The sequence below is a fragment of the Aulonocara sp. 'chitande type north' Nkhata Bay genome, linkage group LG3 (genome assembly GCF_057382095.1).
Source record: "Aulonocara sp. 'chitande type north' Nkhata Bay isolate Kocher_YH1m ecotype deep benthic linkage group LG3, A_spYH_male_GT1.1, whole genome shotgun sequence".
Lineage (NCBI taxonomy): Eukaryota > Metazoa > Chordata > Actinopteri > Cichliformes > Cichlidae > Aulonocara > Aulonocara sp. 'chitande type north' Nkhata Bay.
In genome coordinates this window covers 26,455,210-26,475,387 of record NC_141346.1, presented here as the reverse complement: position 1 = coordinate 26,475,387, position 20,178 = coordinate 26,455,210, and the positions used below count along the sequence as shown (strand labels likewise).

Sequence of the window (20,178 nt, the reverse complement as noted above, 5' to 3'; positions counted from 1 at the left end):
ATAAGAGAAAGAGAGAACTGTAAGAAAATAATATAGCCACTACAGTGACCATCAAAATGGTGAAAAACAATATTGCCGTAAACAGTTAGTTTTGCGACACAAAACAAACGATAGTGTAAAATGAAACGATAGATGTTTTTATATTTTCAGCCGATATATATCGTGTGAGTGTGTGTACAGTGTCCATGTCTGTTTGTCTCCACATTGGACGAGTGTCGAGTATGTGTATATGTGTGCATGAGGGGTGGAGGAATGCACGTTTGTGTCTGTGTCTATATGTCAGCTTGGGTCTTAGACTCCACCTCTCTGGGAACATCTCAGGCCCTCCAAGGTATGGAGGCCTATCTCCCCCCACCAGACTCCCTGCCGGTGGCTGATGCCCTCACACGTCGGTACGTTGGTGGTTCTCGGTGTCCAGGCTGGGTGCTCAGGTATGTACTCGATGTGGGCCTGGCACCCATGGCTCAGTTGGGCCCCTTCTAGGGGCTGGGGGGCCCTCGGGCCTCTGGGCCCGGGGCTAGGTCCGTTCTGGCATAGCTGGCACCTGGCAGAGCCCCGTTCGCTGTCACCCCCTGTGGCTTCTGCACCGTGTCTGCTGGGTGACCCCTCGTCTGGGGCTCTCCTCAGCTCTTTCCAGGACAGTGGCACAGTTGCCCCTCTGTTGGTCCTCCATTGGGCTCTTGCACTCTGGGGGCCTCTGGATGTCTGGGGCCTGGATCTCCTCCATGCCTGCTTCATGACCTGAGGAACAGGGCTGTGGCTCCCCACAACCTCTAGCAGATTGTTACATGGAGAAACCTTTTGAATACAAGCATGCCCGTCCACACATGTGTTCACAGACACAAACTACACTTTTCTTGGCTGCTACCTCGAAGCACACTGTGCACTGTTGGTCTTGCGTGCTGCACAATAACATTCAATATTTAATATTTACCGTTATCTACATTTATTTAGGTTATTGCAATGATGTTGTGTTTATTGTGTTGCTCTTTTTTATGCTTTTTTATGCTTTCTTCCCCCCCCCCCCCTAAACAGGTGATCCAGGTGATTTTTTCCTCTTCTTTTTTAAATGTCCTCTCTCACTGCCCCTCTTCCCCTCTGTTTATCTTTCCCTCTCTTTCTTTCTTTCTCCCTTTCCTATAGAATAGAATAGAATGCCTTTATTGTCACTATACAGTAGGGCTGCCACAAACGATTATTTTGATAGTCGACTGGTCACCGATTAATTTTGCGATTAGTCGACTAATCAGATCATGTATCAATTGGACGTAAAACGTACAGCTTATTGCACCAGCAGCATCTGCTCTTATATAACTATCATTAGCTTTAAGTGTTTCAGGTCTGTGCTAACTAAAAATAAAGACAAGATGATAGTTTGTTAAATTTTAATGAAATTTGCAGATTGTTTCGGTGAAGTTTAATAAACTCCTTGCTGTCTAAAATGTAACAGGACACCGGAGTAAATTCTCGAGCATCTCACACTTCTGATGATCAGCTGTCTGCTTGACGTTTATTCAGCTGTGTAAAAACTATAACTTTAATCTCAGCCAAACAGGAACAAATAAAATACTAAAAAAAAGCCAAACAATAACATGTTTAAGTTATCTAAGTGACTTATATATCATGTTTAACCTGAGCAGCGAAAGACGGCGGTGGGTTTGAAAACGATTTGCCGGGAGTCCGGTGTTCTCACGGCTCTAGCTAGCCTTGCCCCCGGCTCGCTATCGAGCTAGTGGGTAACAGACATCTCTGAAAACGTCGGAGCACTTTTGAAAATATGCGGTGTCTTGATAAACTGAGCAGATATTTGAGGTTTGCGCTATGAATGGGCTGCGCTATGAATTCTGGGACAGAGCTACTTCTTCTTCGGGGTTTAACGGCAGCTGGCATCCTTGTACATGCAGTGCTGCCATCTTCTGTTTCACTCTGTTATTACACTCTTAAATCCTACTACTCATTCCTGCGTCTTTTGGGATCTTACAAAGCTTCAAACGACGCGTCGACTATTAAATCAGTCGTCGACAATTTTAATAGTCGACGTAATCGTGACTAGTCGACCAATCGTGGCAGCCCTACTATACAGTTGTACAATGAGATACAGAGCATCTCCTACTCAGTGTAAACATGCTGGGGGGGGGGGGGGGGGGGGGTACAATTCTGCAGCGCTATGTACATATGGACAGTATTAACAAAGGAAAAAACATATATACAGTGGGTCAAAAAAGTATTTAGTCAGCCACTGATTGTGCAAGTTCCCCCACTTAAAATGATGACAGAGGTCAGTAATTTGCACCAGAGGTACACTTCAACTGTGAGAGACAGAATGTGAAAAAAAAAATCCATGAATCCACATGGTAGGATTTGTAAAGAATTTATTCGTAAATTAGGGTGGAAAATAAGTATTTGGTCACCTCAAACAAGGAAAATCTCTGGCTCTCACAGACCTGTAACGTCTTCTGTAAGAAGCTTTTCTGTCCCCCACTCGTTACCTGTATGAATGGCACCTGTTTGAACTCATCATCTGTATAAAAGACACCTGTCCACAGCCTCAAACAGTCAGACTCCAAACTCCGCCATGGCCAAGACCAAAGAGCTTTCGAAGGACACCAGGAAAAGTATTGTAGACCTGCACCAGACTGGAAAGAGTGAATCTACAATAGGCAAGCAGCTTGGTGTGAAAAAATCAACTGTGGGAGCAATCATCAGAAAATGGAAGACATACAAGACCACTGATAATCTCCCTCGATCTGGGGCTCCACGCAAGATCTCATCCCGTGGGGTCAAAATGATCACGAGAACGGTGAGCAAAGATCCCAGAACCACACGGGGGGACCTGGTGAATGACCTGCAGAGAGCTGGGACCAAAGTAACAAAGGTCACCATCAGTAACACACTACAACGGCAGGGAATCAAATCCCGCAGTGCCAGACGTGTCCCGCTGCTGAAGCCAGTGCATGTCCAGGCCCGTCTGAAGTTTGCCAGAGAGCACATGGATGATACAGCAGAGGATTGGGAGAATGTCATGTGGTCAGATGAAACCAAAGTAGAACTTTTTGGTATAAACTCAACTCGTCGTGTTTGGAGGAAGAAGAATACTGAGTTGCATCCCAAGAACACCATACCTACTGTGAAGCATGGGGGTGGAAACATCATGCTATGGGGCTGTTTTTCTGCCAAGGGGACAGGACGACTGATCCGTGTTAAGGACAGAATGAATGGGGCCATGTATCGTGAGATTTTGAGCCAAAACCTCCTTCCATCAGTGAGAACTTTGAAGATGAAACGAGGCTGGGTCTTCCAACATGACAATGATCCAAAACACACCGCCCGGGCAACAAAGGAGTGGCTCCGTAAGAAGCATTTGAAAGTCCTGGAGTGGCCCAGCCAGTCTCCAGACCTCAACCCCATAGAAAATCTGTGGCGGGAGTTGAAAGTCCGTGTTGCTCGGCGACAGCCCCAAAACATCACTGCTCTCGAGAAGATCTGCATGGAGGAATGGGCCAAAATACCAGCTACTGTGTGTGCAAACCTGGTAAAGACCTATAGTAAACGTTTGACCTCTGTTATTGCCAACAAAGGTTATGTTACAAAGTATTGAGTTGTATTTTTGTTATTGACCAAATACTTATTTTCCACCCTGATTTACGAATAAATTCTTTACAAATCCTACCATGTGAATTCATGGATTTTTTTTTTTCACATTCTGTCTCTCACAGTTGAAGTGTACCTCTGGTGCAAATTACTGACCTCTGTCATCATTTTAGGTGGGGGAACTTGCACAATCGGTGGCTGACTAAATACTTTTTTGCCACACTGTATATATAAAATGTACAATATACAAGACGTAAGTAATATGTAATAAATAGTGTTATGTATATACAGTTGAGTTATTGCACATAGAATTGGTATTGCACAGTGGTGGTCCATGTGGGAAGTTGGGGGGCTGTGTTATCTGTGCATGTGTGAGTTCAGGGTGGTTATCGCTTTGGGGAAGAAACTGTTTTTGAGTCTGTGGGTTTTTGTGTTGATGCACCTGTAGCGCTTCCCTGAGGGAAGCAGGCTGAACATGTTGAAGCCAGGGTGGGAGCTGTCCTTGATAATGTTTGCTGCTCTGGTGAGGCAGCGGGAGGAATAGATGTCCATCAGGGACGGGAGAGGGCGGCCGATGATCTTTTGTGCTGTCTTGACCACACTCTGAAGCCTCACTCTATCTGCTTTGGTGCAGCTGCCGTACCATACCGTGATGCAGTAGTATCCTTCTATACTTAACAGGCCGAGCAGCAAAGTCAGCTTCTTTGTCACATTTCTACTTTTTGTCCTCCTCTTCTTTCGTCCTCAACAACTGTGCAGTAAAAACTTCTGAACTTGGCACAATGATGAAGGGATGAGGCTTTATTTTCAAAATGAGGTACCTAGAGATGGCACGATACCACTTTTTTATGTCCGATACCGATACCGATATCATAAATTTGGATATCTGCCGATACCGATATGAATCCGATATAGTGTTTTTTAATCAACAAAACTGTTTTTTAAAATATCTTGCTGCATTTTGCAAGTCTGCAAGTTCATACTCAAGTTTAAAACAACAACTACACTAAAGCTATTCTGTTATACCTGTATACAAAAAAAATATTTCATAGTTCAGCAATACTGATCAATCTAATAAACTTAAACCTACACCATCCTCCCTATTCTGGTATTTTAAAGAGTACTTAGCGTAAATATTAAGCAACCTAACTAATAGGGTTCCAACTCCCAGCAACAACAAAAATAAATAAATAAAAAATAGGGAACCACCCCTCACGCGCCACCTCATGATGCTTAATCGACGTAATCAACCTTAATTTGATGCAGTGTGAAAAAAAATGCACAGAAATCAATTATTTTTCAAGAAATATTAAATAGATTCAACATCTTTCTTCAACAAAATTGCAGACTGCACAGATGGTACCTTCCCAAAGTAAAAAGTACTATAGCTTACTAGGGTATATATATTAGACTTAATAGTCACTATGTACAGTAATTGACTTCTATTCATTTTACATCAAATTAAAACTTTGGGTGTCAGATAATTATTTATTAAAAGCTAGACATTTTAAATGAGAATAAGAAAGAAAAGTATGTCTTTGTGCCCCCTTTTCCCAGTTAATGCCCTATCGGCCCCCCTGGCTAAACTTTGCTAGATCCGCCCCTGCACAGTTACCAGCCGTCAGCTGTAGAAAAAGATCCTCGAGTAGAAAGTAATATTAAATAAATTCTAACAACAGCTGATCAAGCTTAAACGTGCTGCTGTTGTTCAGCCGCTGGTTTCCTCTTTCTGGCGCAAAGTGGACCAAAAACAAACGAGAGACAGACTCGCGACAGAAAAGCCGATCAGCTGATTTAAGCAGTTTCACGATTGAAGTAGCAGCAAGAAGAGGCAGTCGCTTGTTAAGCTTAACGTGGGAATGCTTTACAAACATTCAGAGATGGACTTACGCACTTGCTTTACTTCTCTCGGGGATAACTTTGTCGGAGATGAAATGCCAGGTTGCTAGCGAAGCTCCACATGCTATCCAGACCACCGACAGGTCCGGCATGCCACAGCCGCTCTATCACGTGATGCATACTGCTCCGACTGCTAACGTTCTGAGGTGAGTTACGGCGTGTTGCAAGTTTTGTGAGGTGCTTTCGTGATATTTAATGGATCGGATTACATTTTTTATTTTTCTCCGATATCCGATCCAGTAATTTAGGTCAGTATCGGACCGATACCGATACGTAATATCGGATCGGTCCATCTCTAGAGGTACCACTGATTCTTTGGAAATTAGTCTAATCATTTAAGACGTTACTCACTCTCTCTCTCTCTCTCTCCAGACTGGCTCTCTGATGTACTCGCTCACTCCCAGTGAAAATCTGAACATTGTCTTCATCTAGGCCTCCAACTTTCCCTCATCCTACGCCTGTAACTAGTCCAGAATGCCGCAGCACATCTTTTAAGCGGCACCAGAAGACATGATCATATTACACCTGTCTTAGCCAACCTTCAATGGCTCCCCGTCAAATAACGTATCGTTTTTAAAATCCTTTTGTACACTTGTAAAATTTTAAATAACTTGGCGCCCAGCTACTTGATTGACCTCCTTGACCTATATACCCCTAAGAGAGCACTTAGATCCTCTAATCCAGGGCTGCCCAATCCCAGTCCTCGAGAGCTACTATCCTGCAGCTTTTAGATGCATCCCTACTCCAACACAGCTGAATCAAATGAATGGCTTGTTATCAGGCCTTTGCCAAACACGATGGCATGCTGAAGAGGTAATCAAACCATTTGATTCAGCTGTGTTGGAGTAGGGATGCATCTAAAAGCTGCAGGACGGTAGCTCTCGAGGACCGGGATTGGGCACCCCTGCTCTAATCAATCGCTCTTACAGCAACCAATGTCCCGACAGAAGACTAGGGAGGATTGTGCTGTTGCTGCAGCTAAACTTTGGAATAGCCTGCTGATTGATGTCTGTGCGTCGAAACAAATTAGACTTTAACTTCCACCCAGTTCACGCTTGTGCCCGCCACTTACCTCTAACAATTTTGTAATGATAACTGTATTTTCTTTGTTCTTCTATTGTTGTAATCCTGCAACACAGCAATTGTGTGAAGCAATTTGATGTTAAATGTGCTATAGAAATAAAATTGAAACTGAAATATATACTTTGAGACTTTGTAAGTGTTAGTGTGTCTATGTAGTCATTTCTACTGGAAGACCATATTCTGATCAGTGAATCCTAGTATCATTCTCTATAGGGCCATGTTTGTTTTCCAAACAAAAAAGAAGAAAGGTAAACTAGAACAACGATATGGAATGAGGCATGTTTATCCAAAAGGGTCAAAACATCAATTTCTGCATTTACAGTATATAAAACAACATCAGAAACAAGGTAAGTAAACAAACTTTATTTATACATTACCTTTCGCAGGTGAAAAACTACAAAGTCCTTTACAATAGAAACAGGCAATAAAAACATAAAACAACATACTTATAACATACGGCCTAAAACTACATGGCCTATGACTCCAAGAACACCGTCCCCAATGTTAAACATTGAGGTGGAAACATTGTGCTTTGGGGGTGTTTTTCTGCCAGGGGGACAGGACAACTGCACCACATTGAAGAGAGGATGGAAAAGGCCATGTACTGTCAAATCTTGGTTGAGAACCTCCTTCTCTCAGCTAGGGCATTGAGAATGGGTCGTTAGTGGGTATTCCAGCATGACAGTGATCCAAAACACATGGTCAAGGCTACAAAGGATTGGCTCAGCGACCTTAATCCCATAGAAAAATCTGTGGAAGGAGCTGAAGGTTCGAGATGCCATGAAACATTAATTACTCAGAGGATCTGCAACGAGGAGTGAGACAAAATCCCCACTGAGATATGTGCAAAGCTCGTAGACAACTAAAAGACACATCAGACCTCTGTGATTGGAAACAAAGGTTTTGCCACCAAGCAAAGGTTTCAAAAGTTTTGCAAAGGGACCAAATATTTATTTCACCAAATAACGTGCAAATTGATCTATAACTTTTTTTGCATTTTTCGGCGTTGTTGTTCTATCACTGTTCAAATAAACTTACCATTAAATTTATAGACTGATAATTCCTTTGTTAGTGGGCAGACTAAGATTTCAGCAGAGGTTCAAAAGGTTTTTTTCCCTGACTATATAATAATGAGGTAATAAACTGCCCTATTCTGGGAAGCATATTCAAGAGCTGATTAATTTTGACATCAGCAATTCTGAGTTTTCAGTTTCAGTGCATAACAAAAAAAAAAAAAAAAAAAAAAAAAAAAACAGCAGAACCTCCATCTGTCAAAAAGAAGTATGACGAATCACAACCCATTTTCTGAGGAAGACACTTTAAACAGCATGAATTTTCATGTGAATCTTTACATGGTCAAGCCGCCTATATCTTTTCCCACAGCTGCTACAGGAATACGGTTTCTCACCTGTGTGAATTCTTACATGACGTTGCAATGAAGAGTTTAGTTTGAATCTTTTTCCACAGGTCCTGCAAAGATGTGGTTTCTCACCTGTGTGAATTCTTACATGACGTTGCAATGTAGAGTTTAGTTTGAATCTTTTTCCACAGGTCCTGCAAAGATGTGGCTTCTCATCTGAGTGAATTTTTACATGATCACTCAAATGTGACTTCTGAAAGAATTTTTTCCCACAGGTGTTACAGGAATGTGGTCTCTCACCTGTGTGACGTCTCTTATGGCTAATCAATTTGGATTTCTTTTGACAAAGCTTTCCACATATGTCACATATCAGATGCTTATGCCTGTTCTGAGGTTTACTCTGACTCTCTGACACAGAAGTGTTGTTTACTCTCTGACTGTGACTTCTCTTTCTGTCATATCTATTCTTTTTCAGCTCTGCATTTCTAGCTGATCCTGAGTCCACACGCTGGCTTTCGTCATGATCTCGGCTCTCTGCTTCAGGAGAGATGTGAGAAATGAACTGCTCACTGTTTGGTTCTGGTTCACTGTAGTCACTTTCCCCATAAGTCGGAGTCTCCATGAAAGTATCAGCCTCCTGCTTCAGTCCAAGCTGCTCTCCCTCCTGACTGCTGCACAGTTCCTCCTGTTCCTCTTTAATCTGTGGAGGCTCTGGGTCCTCCCGGTCCAGACTGGAGTTCCTTTCTTTATTACAGACCTGCTTCTCTCTGGTGACCATCTCCTCATCATGGACACTCTGCTGGTGAAGGTCTGAAGAGAAATAGGGAATAAATTAACTAATAACAAACATTTGAGAAAATGTATTCTGATCTGAATCATTAGCAGCTCTCTACGTAGTGACCATGTAACAGTGAAATTTAAAGAGTACAAAATGACAAATTATTTGGGCACTGATGCAAATGACTTATTTCTTATTAATAAAGATCAGTTAAATGTGTGGATGTCTATAAATGTGTGAAATGTAGTGATGTTGGTGTGTTTTTTGGTAAATGAAAGTGGATTTCTCAGTTTAAGTGTTACACATTTGTGCTGCTTCAGAAACTTTTCTTTGTGCTCGCAGTGTCAAAGCTTTGTTACTGAGTGTTATAGTTTTAATGTGGCTTTTTTCTTAATCCAGTATAAGTAAGCAGGAGTTTCTTAGCATTTCAGTGTCTCACTCATTTGGGGGGGAAAGTAAACCAATGAACCAATCAGAAACAAATAACAACTTGAGTAGTTTTTCTACAGTGGAAATTGTAATGTCCTATTAGACAGATTACAAAATTCACTTTATCTCCTAGGAACAAGGCTGGCAACTCCTCCCCCTTTTGTGAGTGTGGACGCTTCATCTCTTTGCTCTTTAAATGCTTTGCTTCTTTTATTGATTTTTATGCTGATTTTTTCCCTTTTTTCTGTATGAGCTTACCTGCGATAGCTTCTGGACACTTATAGATCATTAGGACTAAAGTGTTCTTAACAGAAACAGCAAATTTTATAGTTACCTTATCCTCAGCGCTCTGTGTGTCTGTGGCCTAGACACAGCTGAAGCCTGATTACAGCGTCTGGGCACCGAACAGCCTCAATAGCCTGGAAAGGTGCTAACCGCTAGGCTAACTAGCAACAAGATGCCTCCCCTCTCCACAGATGACTACCACAGCCTCATGCAGAAGATTGCAGTACTGGAGACAAAAAATCATCGCTTAGAAGTAAACGTGGAGGTAAATGGACTGTGTGGAAATGAAACAACCTTGCCTTTGATTCAAAACAATGGCGATGAGCAAGCTAGTACACAGCTAAGGAGCACAGATAACATGACCAAGAAAGTAGACTCCGTGCATTATTATAAATCCTCAAGTGATAATCCCCCCTTGGACTGTCTTGGTGCAAAACCAAGACATAAATCATGTCCCCTGGAAGGGGGAGGACGTATCACAGGCAAAGCACAGCGAGCTGAAATCTCTGAAACCGACTGGCCTTCACTTCCTACGAGACAGAGAAGCTCTTCTACCCCTGTATACGGGAGGAAACAGGACTGGACAACCGTGAATAGGAAGGTTAACAACAAACCTCCAAAACAACTGAATGTGAAACTGCAGAACAGATTTGTATAGTATAGTATAGTGACAAAGTTGCTAAGTTGGCAACACTGACAAACACTAAGGGATAGCAGCACCCCTTTATGAAATGCAAAACACCATGATGCTGTGTGCAGTCCCACAATGACCAATTCATGGGACTGTCCTATTTAATCTGCATATGCTGTCTCTTCATGACATCTTTTAGGAGTTAGCTGTGATAAGCCATCTATCAAATATGTAAATGATACCCAGATTCATTTCTGTGCTCTCATTATGTTTGTGCCTTGGAAAAGTGGATGTCTGGACACAACTAAAACTTAATTCCATTCATCCTCCTTCAATTAAACAGAAAAAAAGACAAATCCATTTAGTTTACATCTTCAGACTTCAGACACTGAAGACCTGTGTAAAAAATTACAGAGCCTATCCAGGAAAACAATGTCGTAACCAGAAACTGCTCTAACCCTAGGCCGTAACCTTCCTACGCCTAACTACACATCATATCAATGCAGCCTTCAACATCTTGAATGGCATGGAAGGTTGAAAGGAGCTTCCAATTACAAAGTAAATCGGGGCGTAGATTTCTTACAAAGGTTTAAATCAAGCTTTACTTTCAATGGCCATATTAAAGCAACACCTCTGAAAGATTGAAGATTGTATGTGGCGTTCCTCAAGGTTCTATTTTGGGACCTAAACTTTTTAATTTATATATCAATGATATCTGTGACGTATCAAAAAGGTTACATTTCGTTTTAATTGCAGATGATACAAATTTTTATTGCTCAAGAGAGAATTTGAAAGATTTGGTTAAAATTATGGTTTCTGAGATGGTAATATTTAAAAATGGTTTGATGTAAATAAATTATCTTTGAATCTGACAAAAACAAAATTTGTGATATTTGGTAATGGTGTAAAGGAGGAATAAGTTATTATGTCTACTATTGGAGAATTGATTGAAAGAGTTACTGAATTTAGCTTTTTCGGTGTAATAGTATATGAAAATTTAACTTGGAAATCTCATATTGAGTATATTAGAAAGAAAATTGTCAAAAACATTTATATTTTGGGAAATGTTAGAGATTTATTAGACTACAAGTCAATGTGAATCTTATACTTTACATTGTTTTTCTCATACCCCAGTTATTGTATGGAAGCTTGAATACCATAAACCTTCTATACTTATTACAGAAGAAAGTGATACGAATGATTCATAATGTTAAATATAGAGAACATACAAATAAATTGTTTATAAAATTGCAAACTATTGAAATTACAAGATTTAGTGAAACTACGGACACTATGTTTAAGGCTAAAAATAATACTTTGCCTTTCAAGTTACAAAATTTAATTTCAATGTGTTTGGGAGGTGAAGACAGCAGAAGAAAATATAATTTTAAGCATCAGCTAGCTAGGACTACACAAAGATTAATGAGTCAACGGTTAGGGGTATACGACTGTGCTGAACTCTCTTCATTATAATCTAAAGAGTTGTACAAATTTACATTGTTTTAAAAAGTGTTACATGTTTAAAACGATAAATCAATATGAAGAATATGAAAGAAATTGGAGTTCATAGAAGGGGATTTTTTTTCTCCCTCTTTCTTTCTCCTTATTTTATTCTATTTACTTTTTTTCTTCTCCTTGTTATTATGTGATGTGGTATATTGCTGATTGTAAATGTGTTGTTTGGTCTGTGTTAGGATTTGGAGATAAATGCTAGTGTGTTCCCTGGTTTATGGTGCCCACTTATATTAGTTGAATCGCAGATAGAGGGCGGGGTTTAATAAGAATATTTTCTTCTTCCTGCTCCTTTTCACGCATGGTTGGAGTGCTATATCACGGGAAAGCATGGTTTGTGTGTATGAAAGGATAAAACTGTTGAAACTGTTGAACCAAGTGTGAAATAAATAAATAAATAAATGAAGGCTGAATTAAATCCAAACCATTAAATTATTTATGGCAATATTAAACAAATACATAGGAATGCTTTCTTACATTTGCATAGTAACTCAAAAAATACCAATATCCTCTCTAGAAAAGCTAGTTCATGCATTTATTACTTCTAGTTTGGACTACTGTAAATTGATATTACTGGGATGTCCTAAAACTCCATGTAAGGCTTTGAGTTGATCCAAAGTGCTGCAGCAAGTGTACTGAAAGGAACTAGAAAGAGAGAGCATATTTCTACTATATCGGGGTCTCTTCATTAGCGTTCTGTTAAATCCTGCTTTTCACACACAAGTTCTTGAATAATCAGGCTCCATCTTATCTTAATGAGCTTATAGTACCATATCACTCCATTAAAACACTTTGTCTTCAGGCTGCAGATTTACTGGTGTTTTCTAGAATATTTGGCTAGAGGAGACAGACAACCTCTTTACTTTTAAGAAAGCATACAGTTAGGGCTGGATCAGGTAACCCTGAATCCTCCCATAGTTATGCTGCAATAGGTGTAGACTGCTGTGGGATTCCCATGATACACTCAGTATTTCTTCTTCAGTCACCTTTCTCACTCATTATGTGTTAATAGACCTCTCTGCATTGAATCATTACAAATTATTAATCTCTGGCTCTCTTTAACAGCATCTCTTTGTCCTTTCCTCCTGCCCTCACCCCCACCGGTCAGGGCAGATATCTGCCCTGCTGTGAACCTGTTTCTTCCTGTTAAAAGGGAGTTTTCCCTTCTTACTGTAGGAGTGCATTGAAGCAACTGTTGTTAGGATTGTGCTCTGTATGAATAACACAAATTTGAATTGAATAGAAATTAGAAATGTAGCTAAACTGAGAGATCCATTTATTTATTTCTTGAGGAGATGGCTACTGCAGCTGTCTTTTTATTGACTTTCCTAAAAGACACGACAGCTGTTTGTATAGTGGTCGCTACATTTGACAGCTATTCAAAGGTTTTTTCTTGTATTTCTGTCAGTGTTGATGGTGTACTTGCACATGAACCACTACACTGATGTGTCACTCCATGCCCTGCCACCCACTGGCTGACCAGTTATATTTGTTACATATATTCTTATATTATTATAAAATATAATTGAAATATATGAAAAAGTATTTTTGTTATGTTATCGTTTTTACACAGTGTTTATTATTCATTAATTTGTCAAAACCTATATTGTCCACCTAAGTGGACATGTAAAAAACTCTGTGAAAAGTACATGTTTAAAAAAATGAAGTTCAAAAAATTATTTTTTTTCCCATGTTTAAAGATGAATAAAAATACGAAAAAAAATCCAGATTGAGGTTGTCATCATTCATGTATGAAAGGGTTAAAGGGTCACATGATCTTATTTCAAAAAAGTATAAGCTAGCAACCATTATTGTAAGCTAATGTTTTAATCACCCCATCTTAGCTTTCTGATACTTAAAAAAAAACTATGTGGAAACATCTAGACTTATTTGCATTCAGACAGCTTTTTAATCTCCACTTTAAAGGCTGTAGGTTGAAGCCATTGCTTTAACACTGTGTATAATCTTAAAATGTATTGTTTTATCTTTAAGGCTCATATACCCTGATTTCTTTATATTACATAATTACCTCATGATTTGTATCACACATTTATGTTTTATCTTTTATTCTACAAATATGTATTGGAAGTGGACTGCACATTGACACTAGCAGAAACAGACAGAAGTGTTCTGAGGAATTTGATGGGGCAGGTCTCTCTGGACTAGTGATGTCACCAGAAGGTACAAAGCTTTAAGGCTCACTCTGCTAGAGGTAAACAGCGCTATAAAATTTGGTGTTAGGCAATGCTCTCTTTGCCCCCATTCTCTAATTCTGCAGGCCTTCTCCATGAGTCATATTTAGTTTTATTATGACCATCACAGTTTTACATACCTATTCTGTGTGACTGCATCTCAGGTTTCCAGACCATCTCCAGCAGCCTGAGCTGCTCTTCATCAGTCCAGACAATAATGTCTTCAGCCTCCTGCTTCAGTCCAAGCTGCTCTCCCTCCTGACTGCTGCACAGTTCCTCCTGTTCCTCTTTAATCTGTGGAGGCTCTGGGTCCTCCTGGTCCAGACTGGAGTTCGTCTCCTGATTACAGACCTGCTGCTCACCCAGACTCTCCTCTTCCTCACAGACATGTTGTTTTGTGAGGTTTTGAGGAAAAACAGAGTGACAAGATTCTCTTGTTATATTTGTAATGAAAATGTTGCATTTTGGTGTTATTCTTGTATGTTCCCTGTAGATCTTCATCACCAGGTCATGTGATAATGTCCTGATCAGAGCAGGCGTTCTTTAGTTGGTCCATTTTATGATGAAGAAGACAGAAAGAAGGTGCATCAAACAGTTCTTTTTATGGGAGCAAACACAGAGCCTCAAGCAGAAATACTGTCTCAACAGGGAAAGTTAATAACCACTGTCACAACAGAGCTCAACACTGAAGCTCACAAAGTAAAAATGCCATTCTGGGATTTTGATTATGACACTGTGAAACGATGGTATGAGCTCCTGTAGAAACCAAATGTCTGTATGATATCAAGCTTGTTATAACAAAAGAGACTTTTCTTCAAAGAACTACTCCACCCACAATCCTAAACTGAAAAAGGCAATGTCTGAGATTGGTGGAGTTCACTGTTATTATGCAAATGCTCAAATTTGCAAACTAGAGATGCACCAATTGAGTAGCTCGCCGGCCCATTTCACACACATATGTTATCGTAATGGAGCAGCATGATAAGACTGACTGAGTCTATCAACATCACTAACATGTGTCATTAAAACGTTTACCTCTCTCTTATAAAGTCTCTGCTGTTACTAGGACCTAACCTATCAGTGACCATGAACCTGCACCAGTGCAACATAGTCCATCACTGGACACTGAACCACAGCACTGATAAATAGTTTTCACACTGTCTCATTAAGACTGTGTGTGCTCTTCCTCAACTATCACAGTTTGCTCCTCTGAATTCATCACCAAAGTAACAGCTTCCTGCTCTCAGCTAACATCAGCTTAGAGAAATCCTGGAGATGCTGATAATCTTTCAGATTTATCACCAATCAACCAAACACTGAAGAATCTGAGCTTGAACAGCACAGAGTTAAAAACATGTCCATACCTATGATGTGTGAGTTTCTGTCGGGTTTCCGGCTGATATCCAGCAGTCTGTGCTGACGGTTGATCTCCTCCTCATACTGGACGATGGTTTTTTGAACCTCTGAGAAGATTTCTTCACAAACAGCAGTTAGTCTCTCCTTGATGAACTCTCTCAGATACTGAGCTGAACTCATTGCTGCTGAGGCTGGGGCTGGGCGGATCGATACAAATGATACAGACATATTGGTATAAGACCCACACTAACGTGAAGGGATCAATACTTTAGTTTGTGTTTCTCACAAATACGGGCCATTCAAGTCTGTCAGGTTTATATTGTTGATTGTCATTTATGCTTAGAAAAATAAAACCATATATGCTTAGAGGTGTATAATTGATTGTGTAGTGATAGGATGTGTGATCCTTAGTAGTTTGCAAAGACTGTGTGTCTTCCAGAGTGTTCTGGCATTCACACTCAGATCCTGGAGTCACAAGAAGAGCTCGTACCTTCTTTTATTGTTTTATGGTATAGCAAACACAAGTACATCTGTTTTAGTCTAGGTGCCTTTTGTTTAGATGAACTGCTGGACTGCAGGTTTAGGGAAGTCGTTCACAGGGTCACATCTTGATTTAGCTAGTAGGCCATCACTGTTTCCCTCATCAGATCGGTTGGTTTTTGAGCTGTTCTTTACTCAAGTGAACTGGCTTCACGCTTCTAAATAAATTACAGTACAATGTTTCTAAATCTCACTGCAACTGCTGCGTCACAATAATCTGTCCTGCTTCATAAATCTGTCCCATAGCTTATATAGTAACACATATCTTATTTTCCTATATCTACTTGTTGTAATTCAGTGGAACTTATTTCCTTCATCCATCAATTACCCCAGCTGAAGTAAAAATATTAATAACAATAACAATGAGCTGATTCCACATGATGTTTGTCATGTTTTCCTGTCTATGCTGAGCTCGTTATCACTTCAGCCACTTTATCACCACCTTGTCACTTTTTCCACCACATTGTCATTCTACCTACTGCTTGAACACTTTGCCCAAACTGCACCTCCTTTCCATTTACTAGACTCAGTCGTGTGTCTTTACCTTGCTGAACCACATCCCTACAAACACTCATCAGAGAGCCGTTCCTCAGTATTATATCACTCTTAACCTCCCTGCATGCTTATTTATCGCCGTTGTAGCTGAAACTGGTTCCACTCACCGAGCCGAAGACTTTTTCTTCTGGAGACAGTTTTTTAACCTCGACTTAAATCCGTCCTCGTGTCTCGTTGTCACGGTTACATTGCGCTCACTGTCCGTTTCATCCACATTACAGATTTACTTTCACTGTTTTTTTTTTTTTTGTATTTTCCCCTCTTGTTTGACCTTTTTTTCACCCCCGCTCTTCTCTCCCGCCATCGACTTCTGTTCTTATTTCACTTCCTGAAACGTCACGTCGCTCTGCTGTTTCCGGTCCCTTCGCAGACCTGCCGGTCAAACCTCTCGTGGACCCTCCCCCCTCCTCTGTTTTTGTGTGTGTGTGTGTGTGTGTGTGTGTGTGTGTGTGCGTGTGTGTGCTCCTCCTTACCTCTCTGACCTGTTAAGCACTACCTCTTCTGCCCGTTCACTTCGATCTTCTTTTTCTATCCAGCTTTCTGTGTCTTCTTATGGCCTCACCACCACGGGAAGCAGAGCTTTTAGTTGCTCTGCTCCCAGGCTGTGGAACTCTCTGCCCCCAGATATAAGAAACATTGGTTTGCTCCCCCAGTTTAAATCAAGACTCAAAACCCATCTGTTCAAATCTGCATATTCACTGTGAACCCACTGTTTGTTCATTTTATCTTGTGCTTTTGTGTTTATTGCTCTTCTTTTGTCAACGTTGTGTTATGTGTTTTATTCTAGCATTATTATTATCATCATCATCATCATCATCATCAACAACAACAACAACAACAACAATAATAATAAACTGTATTATTTATTTGATTGTTTGCTATGAGCTAACGCTAGTCCACACTCCAAGCCACTTGGTGGCGGTAATGCGCCACGTCGTTGTTTGCTAACCGCCAAGAAACGACGACGACGACGACGAAGTTAAACGAGGCGAAAACCACAATAAGAGCAAAATGAAATCTGTAATGTGGAGAAAATGGACAGTGTAACCGTGACAACGAGACACGAAGAGGGATGTAAAGTATAAAAAAATGGCCCAAGAAGAAAAACTCTTCGGCTCGGTGAGTGGAACCAGATTTAGCAACAACAGCGATAAATACGCCTGTAGGGAGATGAAGAGTGCTAAAATACTGAGAAACGGCTCTCTGATGAGTGTTTGTAGAGATGTGTTTCAACAAGATAAAGACACACGACTCAGTCAAATAAGCGTTAATGGACTCCACAGTCTGCTGCCTGACAACAAAAGAGCGTCTGTGGGGTTTTATCCGGAGTACCTGAAATAGAAAAAAGAAAACAGAAACGGGGACAAAAGTTCTGTTTTAAAATGCATATTATAGCGAGAAATGTGACGGCTTGTCTGTTGTTATTATGTTTGATGAGCCAAGTAAGATGTAGATGTGGATAAATTAGCTATGAGATTAGGCCTCCCCCCACCACGGAGATGCTGTAAGTATCAAAGCAGCTCAGATTACTTGTTTCTTTCTTATTAAAGAGAATGACAAAAGTTTCACTGTGAGGACGTGATTTAAAGATGAAAAATGTCTAAATTGCACATATCATGTCCTGAGTAAAGGACTGGCAGTTTTATGTTGGGGTGTCTGTTGATTCTCACTTGTCTTGGAAACATTGGTTAGGAAAACAATCAAATCAGTAAAACACATATTACTGGATGCAACAGTTTGCTAGAATTGGAAGGAATTTGTCAGGCCAATTGTGTAATTGATTGATTCAAAGATTTTCTTTTTTCCTTTTCACTGCTTTACCCTTGTCTGCACAGGTGATGAAAATGGATCTGTGTTTGCCAAATGCCATTAAGATCTGAAGAAGAAGAGAGGTGCTGTTTGATGAAGCGGACTTAAGTTAAAGGAGAGACACAAACTAAAGTATTGATACCATCACGTTAATGTGGATCTGATACCATCGTCTGTATCACTTCTATCATTCTGACATGCAGTCAACATGTGGTGATGTGTAAGAGCTGACAGGCTCCATTCACATTTTGAGATCAGAGCTCAGACTAGTTTCAGTTATAAGGAAGAGAAACTCACACAGTCACTGACACTGAGAGGAGAAATGGCACAGAAAGGAGTTCAGCTGGACCGAGAAACCTTCTCTTGTTCCATCTGTTTGGATCTACTGATAAATCCGGTGACTATTCCCTGTGGACACAGCTACTGCAGGAACTGTATTAAAACCCACTTTGATGAAGAGGACAGGAAGGGAATCCACAGCTGCCCTCAGTGCAGGAAGACTTTCACACCGAGGCCTGTCCTGGAGAAAAACACCATGTTAGCAGCTTTAGTGGAGCAGCTGAAGAAGACTGGACTCCAAGCTGCTCCAGCTGATCACTGCTATGCTGGACCTGAAGATGTGGCCTGTGATGTCTGCACTGGGAGGAAGCTGAAAGCCATCAAGTCCTGTTTAGTCTGTCTGGCCTCTTACTGTGAGAAACACCTCCAACCTCACTATGATGCAGCTCCGTTAAAGAAACACAAGCTGGTGGCCCCCTCCAAGAAGCTCCAGGAGAACATCTGCTCTCGTCATGATGAGGTGATGAAGATTTTCTGTCGTACTGATCAGCAGAGTATCTGTTATCTCTGCTTGATGGATGAACATAAAGGCCATGAAACAGTCCCAGCTGCAGCAGAAAGGACTGAGAAGCAGAAGGAGCTCGAGGTGAGACGACTAAACATCCAGCAGAGAATCCAGGAGCGAGAGAAAGATGTGAAGCTGCTTCAACAGGAGGTGGAGGCCATCAATGGCTCTGCTGATAAAGCAGTGGAGGACAGTGAGAAGATGTTCACTGAGCTGATCCGTCTCATCCAGAAAAGAAGATCCAATATGAAGAAGAAGGTCAGATCCCAGCAGGAAACTGAAGTGAGTCGAGTCAAAGAGCTTCAGGAGAAGCTGGAGCAGGAGATCGCTGAGCTGAAGAGGAAAGACGGCGAGCTGGAGCAGCTCTCGCACACAGAGGATCACAACCAGTTTCTACACAACTACCCCTCACTGTCAGCACTCAGTGAGTCTACACACTCATCCAGCATCAATATTCTTCCTCTGAGCTACTTTGAGGATGTGACAGCAGCTGTGTCAGAGACCAGAGATAAACTACAGGACATTCTGAGAGAGGAATGGACAAACATCTCACTGACAGTCACTGAAGTGGATGTTTTACTGTCACCAGCAGAGCCAAAGACCAGAGCTGGATTCTTAAAATATTCACGTGAAATCACACTGGATCCAAACACAACTCACACACATCTGTTATTATCTGAAGGGAACAGAAAAGTAACATTTATGGAACAACAACAGTCTTATTCTGATCATCCAGACAGATTCACAGGATGTTATCAGGTCCTGAGTAGAGAGAGTCTGACTGGACGTTGTTACTGGGAGGTGGAGTGGGGATGGGGAGGAGTTTGTATAGCAGTCACATACAAGAACATCGGCAGAGTAGGGAGAGTGAATGAATGTTTCTTTGGACGCAACGACAAATCTTGGGCATTATATTGGTACACAGACAATAATAAATTTCGCCATAACAATGTCCAAACTCACCTCTCAGGTCCTCCGTCCACCAGAGTAGGAGTGTACCTGGATCACAGAGCAGGTATTCTGTCTTTCTACAGCGTCTCTGAAACCATGACTCTCCTCCACAGAGTCCAGACCACATTCACTCAGCCGCTCTATGCTGGACTTTTTCTTTATGGACTTGGAGCCACTGCAGAGTTGATTAAAGTCAAATAGAGAAGACAGGTTCATGTTGATCCCTGACCATTATATGTACTTGTGTAGTTTCTAAATGAGGCTTTACATTTTAGAAGCTGAGAAGTTCAGTGGTCCATTGATGTGTGAAAATAATGTTGGACTGATTCAAACTTTTGTTACGACTGTTGTCGTAATTTTAAT

The 20,178-nt window shown here is 40.9% G+C and overlaps 2 protein-coding genes across 4 annotated transcripts in view; one reads left to right on the top strand and one right to left on the bottom strand.

Moving 5' to 3' along the window:
- Positions 1–6,864: 6,864 nt before the first annotated feature.
- Positions 6,865–16,560, bottom strand: LOC147334866 (uncharacterized). 3 transcript variants are annotated; one of them, XM_086286947.1, is made up of 4 exons: positions 16,319–16,560; positions 15,125–15,313; positions 13,901–14,134; positions 6,871–8,743 (listed from the first exon to the last, which is right to left on the bottom strand). In XM_086286947.1, exons 2-4 carry the CDS (start codon positions 15,294–15,296, stop codon positions 7,893–7,895), a joined length of 1,257 nt encoding a protein of 418 aa, XP_086143073.1. In that variant the 5' UTR covers positions 15,297–15,313; positions 16,319–16,560; the 3' UTR covers positions 6,871–7,892. The 3 variants fall into 3 exon arrangements, with proteins under 3 accessions (XP_086143075.1, XP_086143074.1, XP_086143073.1); XM_086286949.1 differs by lacking the exon at positions 16,319–16,560 and having other exon boundaries at positions 6,865–8,743; positions 13,901–14,191; positions 15,125–15,308; XM_086286948.1 differs by lacking the exon at positions 16,319–16,560 and having other exon boundaries at positions 6,865–8,743; positions 13,901–14,301; positions 15,125–15,216.
- Positions 16,561–17,169: 609 nt separating this feature from the next.
- LOC147334865 (tripartite motif-containing protein 16-like) overlaps positions 17,170–20,178 on the top strand; it is a 3,429-nt gene continuing 420 nt past the window's right edge. The window contains exons 1-2 of the mRNA XM_086286899.1: positions 17,170–17,330; positions 18,047–20,178. The exon at positions 18,047–20,178 is cut by the window's right edge and continues 420 nt beyond it. Of these exons, the coding sequence (XP_086143025.1) occupies positions 18,343–20,016 (1,674 nt within the window). The 5' untranslated portion in view covers positions 17,170–17,330; positions 18,047–18,342 and the 3' untranslated portion in view covers positions 20,017–20,178. The remainder of the gene's footprint in view (positions 17,331–18,046) is intronic.

Bases quoted from the DNA above. Each gene is read 5' to 3' on its own strand.
- LOC147334866 (XM_086286949.1), bottom strand. From the start codon at position 15,296: ATGAGTTCAGCTCAGTATCTGAGAGAGTTCATCAAGGAGAGACTAACT. The intron at 14,192-15,124 runs GTATGGACATGT...ATATAACAAGAG, and splicing joins CAGAAACTCACACATCATAG to AATCTTGTCACTCTGTTTTT. The intron at 8,744-13,900 runs GTATGTAAAACT...ATTTCTCTTCAG, and splicing joins GATGCAGTCACACAGAATAG to ACCTTCACCAGCAGAGTGTC.